This window comes from Mobula hypostoma, chromosome 9, assembly GCF_963921235.1.
Source record: "Mobula hypostoma chromosome 9, sMobHyp1.1, whole genome shotgun sequence".
Lineage (NCBI taxonomy): Eukaryota > Metazoa > Chordata > Chondrichthyes > Myliobatiformes > Myliobatidae > Mobula > Mobula hypostoma.
In genome coordinates this window covers 151,748,129-151,764,094 of record NC_086105.1, presented here as the reverse complement: position 1 = coordinate 151,764,094, position 15,966 = coordinate 151,748,129, and the positions used below count along the sequence as shown (strand labels likewise).

General features: G+C 45.9%; 1 protein-coding gene across 3 annotated transcripts in view; it reads left to right on the top strand.

Annotated features, from left to right (window-relative positions):
• abca3b (ATP-binding cassette, sub-family A (ABC1), member 3b) overlaps positions 1-15,966 on the top strand; it is a 131,798-nt gene that overhangs the window by 66,660 nt on the left and 49,172 nt on the right. For all 3 annotated transcript variants that reach the window (XM_063059501.1, XM_063059500.1, XM_063059502.1), the window contains exons 16-18: positions 6,516-6,666; positions 7,748-7,846; positions 10,349-10,538. In XM_063059501.1, coding sequence (XP_062915571.1) covers positions 6,516-6,666; positions 7,748-7,846; positions 10,349-10,538 — 440 coding nt within the window. The remainder of the gene's footprint in view (positions 1-6,515; positions 6,667-7,747; positions 7,847-10,348; positions 10,539-15,966) is intronic.

The window sequence follows — 15,966 nt, the reverse complement described above, 5'->3', positions numbered from 1 at the left end:
ATCCCAGTCATCCCCACTCCCCTGCCTTCACCCCAAACCCTTTGATGCCCTGGCTAATCAAGAACCTATCTATCTCTGCCTTAAATACACCCAATGACTTAGCCTCCACAGCCGCTCGTGACAACAAATTCCACAGATTTACCACCCTCTGACTAAAGTAATTTCTCCGCATCTCAGTTCTAAATGGTCATCCTTCAATCCTGAAGTTGTGCCCTCTTGTCCTAGACTCCTCTACCATGGGAAATAACTTTGCCATATCTAATCTGTTCTGGCCTTTTAACATTCAGAATGTTTCTATGAGATTCCCTCCTCATTCTCCTGAACTCCAGGGAATACAGCCCAAGAACTGCCAGATGTTCCTCATACGGTAATCCATTCATGGAATCATTCTCGAGAATCTTCTCTGAACCATCTCCAATGTCAGTATATCCTTTATATAAAAAAAAGTTGCCCAAAACTGCACACAATACTCCAAGTGTGGTCTCACAAGTGCCTTCTAGAGCCTCAACATCACATCCCTGCCCTTGTATTCTATACCTTTAGAAATGAATGCCAACATTGCATTCACCTTCTTCACCACCATCAACCTGGAGGTTAACCTTTAGGGTATCCTGCACAAGGACTCCCAAGTTCCTTTGCATCTCTGCATTTTGAATTCTCTCCCCATCTAAACAATAGTCTGCCCGTTTACTTCTTCCACCGCCAAAGTGCATGACCATACACTTTCCGACATTGTATTTCATTTGCCACTTCTTTGCTCATTCCCCTAAACTACAAATGTATCTAAGTCTCTCTGCAGGCTCTCTGTTTCCTCAACACTACTCACTCCTCCACCTATCTTTATATCAAATTTAGCCACAAATCCATTAATCACATAGTCCAAAACGTTGACATACAACCAATTTCCCCCGGGATCAATAAAGTATGACTATGACTGAAAAAACAGCGGTCCCAACACCGACCCCTGAGGAACTCTACTTGTAACTAGCAGCCAGCCAGGATAGGATCCCTTTATTCCCACTCTCTGTTTTCTGCCGACCAGCCAATGCTCCACCCACACTAGTAACTTCCCTGTAATTCCATGGGCTCTTATCTTGCTAAGCAGCCTCATGTGCGGCACCTTGTCAACGGCCTTCTGAAAATCCAAGTACACCACATCCACTGCATCGTCTTTGTCTAGCCTGCTTGTAATTTCCTCAAAGAATTGCAGTACGTTAGTCAGGCAGGATTTTCCTTTCAGGAAACCATGCTGGCTTTGGCTTATCTTGTCATGTGCCTCCAAGTACTCCATAATCTCACTCTTAGCAATTGATTCCAACAACTTCCCAACCACTGATGTCAGGCTAACAGGTCTATAGTTTCCTTTCTGCTGCCTCCCACCCTTCCTAAATAGCAGAGTAACATTTGCAATTTTCCAGTCATCCAGTACAATGCCAGAATCTATCGATTCTTGAAGGATCATCGTTAATGCCTCCACAATCTCTCCCCCTACTTCCATCAGGTCCAGGAGATTTATCCAACCTCAGACCATTAAGCTTCCTGAGCACCTTAATTTTCACTGCACATAATTTACTTCCCTGGCACTCTTGAAAGTCTGGTAGACTGCAGATGTCTTCCACTGTGAAGACTGATGCAAAATACACATTTAATTCCTCTGCCATCTCTGCATCTTTCGTTACAATATCTCCAGTGTCATTTTCTATTGGTCCTATATCTACCCTGGACTCTCTTTTACCCTTTATATACTTACAAAAAGCTTTTAGTATCTTCTTTGATATTAGTCGACAGCTTCCTTTCATAATTCATCTTTTCCTTCCTAATGACCTTCTTAGTTTCTAGCTTTGGTTTCCTTGTATACCCTCCCTTTTGCTTTTACTTTGGCCCTGACTTCACTTATCAGCCACAGTAGTGTCCTTCTTCCATTTGAAAATTTCTTCTTATTTGGAATATATCTGTCTTGCACTTCCCTCATTTTTTTGCAGAAACTCCAGTCGTTGCTGCTCTGCTGTCCTACCCGCTACTGTCCCTTTCCAGTCAACCTTGACCAGTTCCCCTCTCATGCCATTGTAATTTCCTTTATTCCTCTGAAATATGGACACATTGGAATTTAGGTTCTCCTTCTCAGATTTCAATGTGAACTCAATCATATTGTGATCACTGTTCCCTAAGGGTTCCTTAACCTTAAGCTCCCTTATCACTTCCAGGTCATTGCACAACACTCAATCCTGCACGGCTGATCCCCCCGTGGGCTCAACAACAATCCGTTAAAAAGCCATCCCTTAGACATTCTACAAATTCCCTCTCTTGAGATCCAGGACTGCTCTGGTTTTCCCAATCCACTTTCATGTTAAAATCCCCAGCGATTACCATGACATTGAATTGAACTGAATTGACATTATTTCTTACATCCTTCACATACATGAGGAGTAAAAACCTTTACGTCTCCATCTAAATGTGCAATGTGCAATCAGAATCAGGTTTATTATCACCGGCCTGTGACATGAAATTTGTTAGCAGTTCAGTGCAATACATAATCCAACAGAGAGAGAAAAAATAATAAATAAATGAGTAAATCAATTACGTATATTGAATAGATTTTAAAAATGTGAAAAAACAGAAATACTGTATATTAAAAAAGTGAGGCAGTGTCCAAAGCTTCAATGTCCATTTAGGAATCAGATGGCAGAGGGGAAAAGGCTGTTCCTGAATCGCTGAGTGTATGCCTTCAGGCTTCTGTACCTCCTACCTGATGATAACAGTGAGAAAAGGGCATGCCCTGGGTGCTGGAGGTCCTTAATAATGGACGCTGCCTTTCTGAGACACCGCTCCCTAAAGATGTCCTGGATACTTTGTAGGCTAGTGCCCAAGATGGAGCTGACTAGATTTACAACATTCTGCAGCTTCTTTAGGTCCTGTGCAGTAGCCTCCCCGTACCAGACAGTGATGCAGCCTGTCAGAATGCTCTCCATGGTACATCTATAGAAGTTTTTGAGTGTAGTTGTTCACATACCAAATCTCTTCAAACTCCGAATAAAGTATAACCACCGTCTTGCCTTCTTTATAACTCCATCGATATGTTGGGACCAGGTTAGATCCTCAGAGATCTTGACACCAAGGAACTTGAAGCTGCTCACTCCCTCCACTTCTGATCCCCCTATGAGGATTGGTATGTGTTCCTTCATCTTACCCTTCCTGAAGTCCACAATCAGCTCTTTCGTCTTACTGGCACTGAGTGCCAGGTTGTTGCTGTGGCACCATTCCACTGGTTGGCATATCTCACTCCTGTACGCCCTCCCGTCACCACCTGAGATTCTACCAACAATGGTTGTATCGTCAGCAAATTTATAGATGGTATTTGAGTTACGCCTAACCACACAGTCATGTGTAGAAACATAGAAAACCTACAGCACAATACAGGCCCTTCGGCCCACAAAGCTGTGCTGAAATTGCCCTTACCTTAGAACTACCTAGGCTTACCCATAGCCCTCTATTTTTCTAAGCTCCATGTATCCATCCCGGAGTCTCTTAAAAGACCCTATCGTTTCCGCCTCCACCGTTGTCGGCAGCCCATTCCACGCACTCACCGCTCTCTGTGTAAAAAAACTTCCCCCTGACATTTCCTCTGTACTTGTATACAGAGAGTAGAGCAGTGGGCTAAGCACACACCCCTGAGGTGTGCCAGTGTTGATCGTCAGCGAGGAGGATATGTTATCACCAATCCACACAGATTGTGGTCTTCCGGTTAGGAAGTCGAGGATCCAATTGCAGAGGGAGGTACAGAGGCCCAGGTTCTGTAACTTCTCAATCAGGATTGTGGGAATGATGGTATTAATTGCTGAGCTATAGTCGATGAACAGCATCCTGATGTAGGTGTTTGTGTTGTCCAGGTGGTCTAATGTGGAGAGCCATTGAGATTGTAATTTACAGTAATTTATAATAAATAGCACAGTCAATGTAATATAGAGTACACTCAAGTCAGCGTGAGTTCATCAGTGTGATGGCCTGGTGGAAGAAGCTGTCCCGGAGCCTGTTGGTCCTGGCTTTTATGCTGCAGTACCGCTTCCCGGTGGTAGCAGCTGGAATAGATTGTGGTTGGGGTGACTTGGGTCCCCAATGATCCTACAGGCCCTTTTTATACACCTGTTCTTGTAAATATCCTGGAAAGTGGGAAGTTCACATCGACAGATGCGCTGGGCTGTCCGCACCACTCTCTGCAGAGTCCTGCGATTGAGGGAAGTACAGTTCCCATACCAGGCAGTGATTCAGCTAGTCAGGATGCTCTCAATTGTGCCCCTATAGAAAGTTCTTAAGGCTTAGGGGCCCATACCAAACTTCCTCAACCGTCTGAGATGAGAGAGGTGCTGTTGTGCCTTTTTCACCACACTGCTAGTGTGTACAGACCACGTGAGGTCCTCGGTGATGAGGATGCCAAGGAACTTGAAGCTGTTTACCCTCTCAACCCCAGATCCATTGACGTCAATAGGAGCTAGCTTGTCTCCATTCCTCCTGTAATCCACAACCAGCTCCTTTGTTTTTGCTACATTGAGGGAGAGGTTGTTTTCTTGACACCACTGTATCAGAGAGATTACTTCCTCCCTGTAGGCCACCTCGTTATTGTTTGAGATAAGGCCGATCAATGTAGTGTCATCGGCAAATTTAATTAGCAGATTGGAGCTGTGGGTGGCGATACATTCATGGGTATACAGAGAGTAAAGGAGGGGACTCAGTACACAGCCCTGAGGGGCTCCTGTATTGACAGTCAGAGGGTTGGAGATGAGGGAGCTCACTCTTACAACCGGCTGGGGATCTGACAGGAAGTCCAGGATCCAGCTGCACAAGGCAGGGTCAAGGCCGAGGTCTCTGAGCTTCTTGTCGAGGCTGGAGGGTCCCCCCCCCCGCCCCCCCGCACCTCTCTCTGGCTATCCATCCCATAGGATGATGATGGTTCCTTTCAGTCAGTTAGTAGGGTGGTACCCCACTCCTCAGAAAGGAAGAGTGTTTGTGTGAGTGGATTTTAGGTGAGTAGGGGGTTGCACAGGTCCAGACCCACCCTCTCGCCATCCCCTCCCGGATCCAGCAGCATGATGGGGTCCAAGATGGCTGGGGGAAGTTCTGTTGCAGTGAATGGCCAGACCAAGCTTCGATGCAAGGGATGCCTTTTCCACGCTTCATGGCACGTGTTTGCTAGATGACCATTGACCCTACGAGAGGGTTCATCTGCCCTTTGACAGATCTTGTTTTTCATCCTGCAGGATGTCTAGCCACCCTCCTCACCAGGCAAGCCTGGTGGGGGAGCCGGTTTAGTCGCTGACCACTCGACCATGCAACAGGTAGTACTGGGTTACATGGTACCAGTAGCTCTCAGACCAGTGACCTGACTGGAGGGAATTATGGTGTTGAATGCTGAACTGTAATCCAAGAACAGCATTCTCACATAAGCATCCTTCTCCAGATGTGTAAGGACGGTGTGTAGAGCTGTGGCTATTGTGTCGTCTGTCGATCGGTTGTGTCGGTAGGGGAATTGTAGGGGGTCCAGTGTGGGTGGTAGCATGCTGTAGATGTAATCCTTGACCAGCCTCTCTAAGCATTTGCTATTATTGAGGTGAGTGTGACAGGATGCCAGTCGTTCAGACATGTTACCTTGGTCTTTTTTGGTACAGGAACAATGGTGGATAACTTGAAGCAGGAGGGCACTCTACACTGGGAGAAGGAGAGATTAAAAATGTCATTAAACACATCTGCCCTTCTGACACGCCTTTTCTATCCCCTGCTGTAATTTGTAATCCACATCCAGCTGCTGTTTGGCGGCCTGTATACAACTGCCATTAGGGTCCTTTTACCCTTGCCATTTCTTAACTCAACGCATAGGGACTCTACACCTTCCAATCCTATGTCATCCCTTTCTAATGATTTAATATTATTTCTTATACACAGGGCCACATCACCCCCTCTGCCTACTAACCTATCTTTCCAATACACCGTATATCCTTGGATGTTCAGCTCCCAATGGCAGCCATCCTTTAGCCAAGTTCCAGAGATGGCCACGGTGTCATACTTGCCAATCTGGAGCTGAATTTCAAGATTGTCCATTTTATTTCTTATGCTGCGTGCATTCAAATACAACACTTTCAGTCCAGTACTTGTTGCTTTCTGTTTAACTGCACCACGTCTCTATTGCCCTGTAACTCATCCCACCGGCTGTGATTATGCCTCATCTCCTGCCTGGCCTTTCTATCATCTCTGTTGCATGCTATCTTTGATTTATTTCTGTTTTCCCCTTCCTCAGCCCTGTCACTTGGGTTCCCACCTCCCTGCCAAATTAGTTTAAACCCCACCTAACAACTCTATTAAACCTGCCCGCTAGGATATTGGACACCTTTGGGCTCAGGTGTAACCCGTCCTTTTTTGTACATGTGCCCCCTAAGACTTTTGCACAGTACCGTTTACGGCAAGTAAAATTAACCTTCGATCCTTGTAGACATTTAAGGTGAGTGTGATATGTGTGTGTTATGCAGGAGCTGGATACCGCATGGTGATCGTCAAGGAGCCTCACTGTAATACCGTGAACATCAGCCGTCTCGTCCAGAGCTTTGTCCCCGGGGCTACCCAACAGACCAATGTTGGTGCAGAGCTCTCCTTTCTCCTACCGAATGAATACACTGTCAGGTAGAGCATGGGGGTCTCCAGTCTGTGTGACTGCACATTCTGAGTGTGAGCCTGCAGGGTAAATCAACCCTCTAGAACACTCTGCTGCTGGAACTGTGTCAGTGTTCATGCATGTATCTGGGGTCATGTTGTATCAAACATGTATGTGTGCACTTGTATATTTATTAAATGTGTGAAATGTGCATGCATGTTGTGATATGTGCACGTGTGTGTGTGTGTCTGCAGTCCATCTCCTCACAGTAACTGGTTCATATTTGTATATCTCATGTACATTGGAGCATTCAGGGAAATTTGTCATTTTACTGCTGGATTAATTGGTGAATTGGTTTATCATTGCCACATCTACTGAGATACAGTGAAAAGCTTGTCTCGTCCACCGTCCATACAGATCACACTATTGCAGTGGTGCAATTTCAGACCGGGTGCCGTGGTAGGGTAGTGGTTAGTGTGCTGCCATTACAGCTCGTGGCATTGGACTTCAGAGGTGACTCCTGGCATCCTCTGTAAGAAAGTTTGTATGTACATCCTGTGGCTTTCCTCCCACAATCCAAAGACCTACTAGTTAGTAGGTCAATTGGTCATTGTAAATTGTCCTGTGATTAGGCTAGGGTTAAATCGTGAGTTGCTGGGTGGGGCAGCTCAGTGGGCTGGAAGGGCCTGTTTCACACTGTATTTCTAAATAAATAAATAAAGTGCAACAGTTACAGAGAAGGTGCAGTGCAGGCAGACAATAAGTTGCAAGATCACACAAGGTAGATTTGGAGGTCAACAGTCCATCTTATATTAGGGAACCATTCAAGATCCTGAATCTGAATTCAATGATCTTATAACAGTAGGATTGAAGCTACAAGTATTGGGAAGGGTTGACAGGGACCTACCATTAGCTCCTGTGGAAGTAACCGAGGCTGATGGACTTCCAGCCATTAGAGGTATTGGAGAAAATTGGGATCATGCCTGACGAAAACCATCCCTGACACCACGGAGCAAGAAGAAAACCTGCTCCTATCTTTCACACACTTACCGTATGGGGGGTTTGCTGCTTCTGCAAGGACATTCGTACGCCTACACCTTTCATCCACAGGTTTGAGGCCCTCTTTTCGGAACTGGAGCAAAGACGGGAGGAACTGGGAATTGCAAGTTATGGCGCCTCCGTCACAACCATGGAAGAGGTGTTCCTGAGGTGAGCTTGTAGTGTTTGCCTTGGAATACTATTTTACCTTTACTAAGGACACGTGGAGTCACATAGGCAGGGAGCCTGCCGCCCTTGGACAGGTAAGAAGAGTAGGTAAACAAATTTCAGATGGAGTAAGGAAAAGTCCGATTATGCACTTTGGTAGGAAGAATAAGAGTGGAGACTGTTTTCTAAATGAGGGAAAAATTCAGAAATCAGGGATGTAAAGGGACTTTGGAATTCTGTTTCAAGGTCTCTAAAGGTTAATTTGCAGGTTGAGTCAGTGGTAAGAAAGACAAATGCAACGTTAACATTCATTTTGAGAGGACGAAAGAATATAAAAGAACAGGTGTAATGCTGAGGCTTTATAAGGCATTGGTTGGACTGTATTTGGAGTATTGTGAGCAGTTTTGGATCACGTATCTAAGAAAGGATTTGCTGTCACTGGAGAGGGCCCAGGAGAAGTTCTCAAGAATGATAATAGGAATGAAAGGGTTAATGAATGAGGAGCTTTTGATGAGTCTGGGCCCGTTCTCACTACAGTTTTTAAGATTGAGGGAGTGATCACATTGAAACCTATGGAATATTGAAAGGCCTAGAGTGGATGTGGAGTGGATGCTTCCTATAGTGGAGGAATCTAGGACAGTCTCAGAATAGAGGGACGTCCATTTAGAACAGAGATGAGGAGGAATTTCTTTAGCCAGAGGCTGTTGAATTTGTGGAATTTGTTGCCATACACGGCTGTGGAAGCAGGTCACTGTGCACTTTAGGTAGGGTTTAATAGGTTCTTGATTGCAAAGGTGGTTAAAGGTTACAGGTAGGCGGCAGGAGAACGATGTTGAAAAGAATCAACCATGATTGAATGACGAAGCAGTTACAATCAGCCGAATAACCCAATATCTTATGGAACAAAGTGGAAAAGGTTGGTGAGGCCTAATTTGGAGTATTGTGTGCAGTTTTGGTCACCTACCTACAGAAAAGATATAAAAAATTGAAAGTACATTTACTATCAAAGTATGTGTACAGAATACAACTCTGAAATCCATCGTCCCACAGGCAGCCAATTAACAAGAGGCACCACGGAACCTGTTCCTAAACGAACACTCAACCCCCAACACGATAAAGAACAAACTGCGCAAATGGCCAAAAGCAAACGAACAGCACGTGGAATATCAACATCAAACTAGAAATATTCAGTTCTAGCTGCCTGACCCAACGGAGCCAGACTTAACCGTTCACCCCCGATCAATCCGGCCAAAAATAGTAACCAGAATCCAGTTTCACATGCAATATGAACCTTGGAGTTCCCCAAAATGAGTCCACAGCAACAGAGCTCGCTGATCAATCCTTGCAACGTGAATCCTAAGACCCCTGAGCTTCCCCCCGACAGCAGCAGGAGAGAGGGAGAGGAAGACTGGCCAATTGCAGTCAGATGGCACTGAACACCCGCTCCTCCTCTGCTCTTCCTCGTCAACTTCAACTTTGCTTGACACCTCAGTCAGAAAGAAGCAACGGAGTTGACCATGGGCTCTCCCCCTCAACGCATTATTCACATAGATACTGTGGAGTCGATCGTGGGCTCACACCCTTGATGCTTCAGTCAGAGAGATGCAATGGGGTTGATTGTGGGCCTGTCTCCGGGCCTCCGGGCTGCACACTCCGCTCGAAAGTTCACCGAATTCCCTTGGAGACAACAAACAATCAGTCGGCTCAAAAACACATCATCAAAATGTAATTCACAGGTTTCAGTTGCACGCAGTTTAGCAGTAGAATCATATTTGGTAGAAGAAGAGGTAAAAGAAGTACTTTAGTGAACTGTCGTCGTTGGTCGTGTTGTTCGCTGGTGCCATTTCAGCTTAGATTGAGAGTGCAGAGAAAATTTACGAGGATGTTGCTGGGACTTGAGGACCTGAGTTATACAGAAAGGCTGAATAGATTAGGACTTTGCTCCCTAGAGTGAAAAGAATGAGGAGAGTTTTGATAGTGTTATGCAAAATTATGAGGGTTATAGATAGGGTAAATGTAAGCAGGCTTTTTCCACTGAGGTGGGGTGGGACTACAACTAGAGGTCATGGTTAAGGCTGAAAGGTGAAAAGTTTAAGGGGAACATGAGGGGAAATTTCTTCACTCAGAGGACAGTGAGAGTGTGGAACTAGCTACTGGGGCAGGTGGTGAATGTGGGTTTTATTGCAACATTTAAGAGAAGTTTGGGCAAGTACATAGATGGCAGGGGTATGGAGGGCGATGGTCCAGGTGCACATTAATGGGGCTAGGCAGAATAACAGTTTAGCATGTTTCTATGCTGTATTGTTCCAGACTGCCTCACTCCCCCTCCCTCTGCTTTCACCCCGTCTGCTTGGCCCTTCTGCTGCACCCCTATCCCATGTCTCCCCACCCTCCCTTCCACAACTCCCATAACTCTCCCACCCATCCAGTGCTGATTTCCTGACCACTTCCCACACTGCTGCTTCCATTGTCTCTGTCCCTGTAACCCTGAGGTTTCCGTCACAGGGTGGGCAAGCTGGCGGACGCCAGCGTGGACCGGGCTATTCAGCTTCCGCCACTGCAGTATCAGCATGAACGCAAGGTGAGTGCCCGGTCCGTCAGGGAGACCGCCATTCTGGACGGCCTCATGGGCAACCCCAGGACCGCTGAGCAAAGTCAACCCCTCGACCTCTCCACTGTCAAACCCAACACCGGGGTAAGTGCACGTATCCCTGAGCTGGCTCTCACACTGAGCACTCTATTAACACCAGCTCACTGTTTACAACACTCTGCCTCTCTGTGCCTGTCTCTCTCTCTCTATCCTCTGATTCTTATTCTAATTTATAGTATTTTTTGTGCATTGGACTGTCCCTGCTGCCACAAATAACTTTGATGACATATTCCAATGATAACAAACCTGATCTGATTGTGATGTCTAATAACAATATTCCAGAACTGAAAGAATCAGATACTACTGAGTGTTGTTTCCAAATGAGTGTAGAATATGGAATAAGGTGGGTGAACTTGCGGCACAGTTGCAGATCGGCAGATATGATGTTGTAGGCACCATTGAATCATGGCTGAAAGATTATAGTTGGGAGTTTAGTGTCCCACGATACATGGTGTCGAAGCGACAGGCAGAGAGGCAGAGGGGCCAGCGTTGCTCTGTTGGTAAAAGATGAAATAAAATCATTAAAAAGAGGTGACAGAAGGTCCAAAGGTGTTGAATCATTGTGGAGAGAGCAAAGGAACTGCAAAGGTAAAAGACCCTGATGGGAGTTGTATACAGACCCCCAAACAGTAGTAAAGATGTGGCCTACAAATTACAATGGGAGATAGAAAATGCATGCCAAAGGGGTAAAAAGGGCAATGTTACAGCAGTCACGGCGGCTTCAATATGCAGGTAGGTTGGGAAAATCAGGTTGGTGCTGGATTACGGGGGTGGGGGGGGTGGGGGGGATTCCAGAGCGCCTATGAAATGCTTTTTAGAGTAGCTCATGGTTGAGCCCACTAGAAAATCAGCTAAACACGAGGAAATCTACAGATGCTGGAAATTCAAGCAACACACATAAAAATTGCTGGTGAACGCAGCAGACCAGGCAGCATCTCTAGGAAGAGGTACAGTTGACGTTTCAGGCCGAGACCCTTCGTCTGGACTAACTGAAGGAAGAGTTAGTAAGAGATTTGAAAGTGGGAGGGGGAGGGGGAGATCCAAAATGATAGGAGAAGACAGGAGGGGGAGGGATGGAGCCAAGAGCTGGACAGGTGATAGGCAAAAGGGATACGATAGGATCATGGGACAGGAGGCCCAGGGAGAAGGAAAAGGGAGAGGGGGGAAGCCCAGAGGATAGGCAAGGGGTATAGTGAGAGGGACAGAAGGAGATAAAGGAGAGAGAGAAAAAGAAAAAAAATTAATGATAATAAATAAATAAATAACGGATGGGGTACGAGGGGGAAGTGGGGCATTAGCAGAAGTTAGAGAAGTCGATGTTCATGCCATCAGGTTGGAGGTTACCCAGACGGAATATAAGGTGTTGTTCCTTCAACCTGAGTGTGGCTTCATCTTTACAGTAGAGGAGGCTGTGGATAGACATGTCAGAATGGGAATGGACATGGAATTAAAATGTGTGGCCACTGGGAGATTCTGCTTTCTCTGGTGGACAGAGCGTAGGTGTTCAGTGGAATGGTCTCCCAGTCTGCGTCGGGTCTCACCAATATATAGAGGGCCGCATCAGGAGCACCGGACACGGTATATCACCCCAGCCGACTCACAGGTGAAGTGTCGCCTCACCTGGAAGGACTGTCTGGGGCCCTGAATGGTGGTAAGGGAGGAAGTGTAAGGGCATGTGTAGCACTTGTTCCGCTTACACGGATAAGTGCTGGGAGGGAGATCGGTGGGAAGGAGGGGGGAAACGAATGGACAAGGGAGTCGCATAGGGAGCGATCCCTGCGGAAAGCAGAAAGCTGGGGGAGGGAAAGATGTGCTTAGTGGTGGGATCCCGTTGGAGGTGGCGGAAGTTACAGAGAATAATATGTTGGACCCGGAGGCTGGTGGGGTAGTAGGTGAGGACCAGGGGAACCCTATTCCTAGTGGGGTGGCGGGTGGATGGGGTGAGAGCAGATGTGCGTGAAATGGGAGAGATGTGTTTGAGAGCAGAGTTGATGGTGGAGGAAGGGAAGCCCCTTTCTTTAAAAAAGGACATCTCCCTCGTCCTGGAATGAAAAGCCTCATCCTGAGAGCAGATGCGGTGGAGACGGAGGAATTGCGAGAAGGGAATGGCATTTTTGCAAGAGACAGGGTGAGAGGAGTAATAGTCCAGGTAGCTGTGAGAGTCAGTAGGCTTATAGTAGACATCAGCAGATAAGCTGTCTGCAGAGACAGAGACAGAAAGATCTAGAAAGGGGAGGGAGGTGTTGGAAATGGACCAGATAAACTTGAGGGCAGGGTGAAAGTTGGAGGCAAAGTTAATAAAGTCAACGAGCTCAGCATGCGTGCAGGAAGCAGCACCAATGCAGTCGTTGATGTAGCGAAGGAAAAGTGGGGGACAGATACCAGTATAGGTTTGGAACATGGATTGTTCCACAAAGCCAACAAAAAGGCAGGCATAGCTAGGCAGAAAATCAGCTATTCTGGATTCAATTTTATTCAATGAACCAGAATTGATTAGAGAGCTTAATGAACCCTTGGGAGAAAGTGATCTTACTATGATCGAACTTGCCCTGAAACTTGAGAAAGAGAAGCTAAAGTCAGATGTATCAGTATTACAGTGGAGTAAAGGGAATTACAGAGGCACGAGAGAGAAGTTGGCCAGAATTGGTTGGAAAAGAACACTGACAGGGATGATGGCAGAGCAGTAATGGCTGGAATTTCTGGAAGCAAATTGGGAGGCAAAGGATATATACATTCCAAAGAGGAATAAGTATTTAAAGGAAAGTTGACACAACCGTGGCTAACAAGGGAAGTCAAAACCAACATAAAAGCCAAAGAGAGGGCATATCATAGAGCAAAAATTAGGGGGAAGTTAGAGAATTGTGAAGCTTTTAATACCAGCAGAAGGCAAGTAAAAAGTAATTAAGAAGGTAAAGATGGAATACAAAGTAAGCTAGCCAATAATATTAAAGAGGATACCTAAAGTTTCTTCAGATGCATAAAGTGTAAAAGAGAGATGAGAGTGGATATTGGCCTACTGGAGAGGTAGTAATAGGGAACAATGAAATAGTGAATGAACTGAGTAAGTCTTCACTATGGAAAACACTAGAAATATGGTGGAAGTTCCAGGTGTCGGGGGCATGAAGTGAACGGTCCGAAGGTAGATAAATAGCCTGGACCAGATGGACTACATCCCAGGGTTCTGAAAGAGGTGGCTGAAGAGATTGTGGAGGCATAGGTAATGATCTTTCAAGAATACTAAATTCTGGAATGGTTCTGGAGGACTGGAAAATTGTAAGTGTCACTCTGCTCTTCAAGAAGGGAGAGAGGCAGAAGAAAGGAAATTATAGGCCAATTAGTCTGACCTGAGTGGTTGGGAAGATGTTGTAATTGATTATTAAAGATGACTCCACTTGGAGGCACATGATAAAATAGGCCATAGTCAACATGGTTTCCTCAAGGAAAAATCCTGCCTCACAAACCTGTTGGAGTTGTTTGAAGAAACAACAAGCAGGATAGACAAAGGACGATCAGTTGATGTTGTGTACTTAGATTTCAGAAGGCCTTTGACAAGATTGCACACATGAAGCTGTTTAACAAACTACAAGCCCATCGTATTACGGGATATTCTCACATGGATAAAGCAGTAGCTGATCGGTAGGAGGCAAGGAGTGGAAATAAAGGGAGCCTTTTCTGACTGGCTGCCGGTGACTAGTGGTGCTGCTCAGGGGTTTACATTGGGTCCGATTTGTTTTACGTTGTATGGCAATGATTTGGATGATGGAACTGATAGCTTTGTTGCAAAGTTTGCAGACGATATAAAGATAGGTGGAGAGACAGGTAGTTTTGAGGAAGTAGAGAGTCTACAGAAGGACTTGGACAGATTAGGAGAACGGGCAAAGAAATGGCAGAGCTGCAGATGATTCAGCTTGCACATTTGACAAAGTCCTCCACCAGGACCCTGTATTCATCCTCCCGTCCTCCCTTTATACATCCAACTATTGCTGCATCATCAGAGAATTTCTCCAGATGACACGATTCAGTGTTGTACCTAAAGTCTGAGGTGTACAGGATAAGCGTGAAGGGGACCAGTACAGTCCCCTGTGGGGCTCCAGTGTTGCTTATAGTCATGTCTGACACACAGCTCTGAAGCTGCACAAACTGGTCTGCCAGTCAGGTAGTCCAACACCCGGGATACAGTGGAAGTGCCAACCTCCGTTGAACAGGGCTTTCCCCAGCAATGAGGGCTGCATGGTATTGAAGGCACTTGAGAACATGATCCAGACAGTGCTGCCCTCTTATTGAAATGGGAGTTGGCTCTGTTCAGCAGGTAGATGCCAGCATCGTTGACCCCAATGTGCACCTGGTATGCAGACTGCAGAGGGCCGAGGGCTGATCTGACCAGGGATTGGAGGCGAGCCAGGACATCCTTTCTCAGATAAGGGACCCAAAACTGCTCTCAATACTCCAAGTGAGGCCTCACCAGTGCTTTATAAAGTCTCAATATTACATCCTTGCCTTTATATTCTAGTCCTCATGAAATGAATGCTAACATCGCATTTGCCTTCCACATTAATGACTTAACCTGAAAATTAACCTTTAGGGAATCCTTTTCTCCCCATTTAGAAAATAGTCTATGCTGTTACTCCTTCTGCCAAAGTGCATGGCCATACACTTCCCGACACTGTATTCCATCTGCCTCTTCTTTTTGCATTGTCCTAATTTGTCTAAGTCCTTCCGCAGTCCCCTGCTTCCTCAACCTGGCCCAGTCTATCTTCAAATTGTCTGCAAACCTGGCCACAAAGCCATCAATTCCACCATCCAAGTGATTGATCGCCAATGTAAAAAGAAGTGGTCCGAATAGCAACCCCTGCGAAACAGCCAACTAGAATAGGCTCTAGTTTTTCCCACTCTTTGCCTCCTGCCAATCACATGGTGCTTGGTAAGCATTAACAAGTCACAGGCCTTCTGAAAATCCAAGTACACAACATCCACCAATCTTCTTTGTGTATCTTGTTTGTTATTTCCTCAAAGAATTTCAACAGATTTGCCTTGCAAGATTTTCCCTTGAGGAAATGATGTTGACTTTGGCCTGATATGTGCCTCGAAGTGCCCTGAAACATTATTCTTTCCAATGGACTCCAACATCTTCCCAGACACTGAGGTTAGACTAACTGGCCTATAATTTCCATTCTTCTGTCTCTCTCCCTTCTTGAAGAGTGGTGTGATATTTGCAATTTTCCAGTCCTCTGGAACTATTCCAGAATTTAGTGATTCTTGAAAGATCATTCCTAATATCTCCACAATCTCTCCAGCCATCTCGTTCAGAACCCTGGAGTGTAGTCCATCTGGTTTTGTTGGCTTATCCACCTTCAAACCATTCAGTTTCCCAAGCACCTTCTCCCTAGTAATAGCAACTGCACTCATTTCTGCCCCCTGACACTTGTGAACTTCTGGCGTACTGCTAGTGTCTTCCACACTGATGCAAAATACT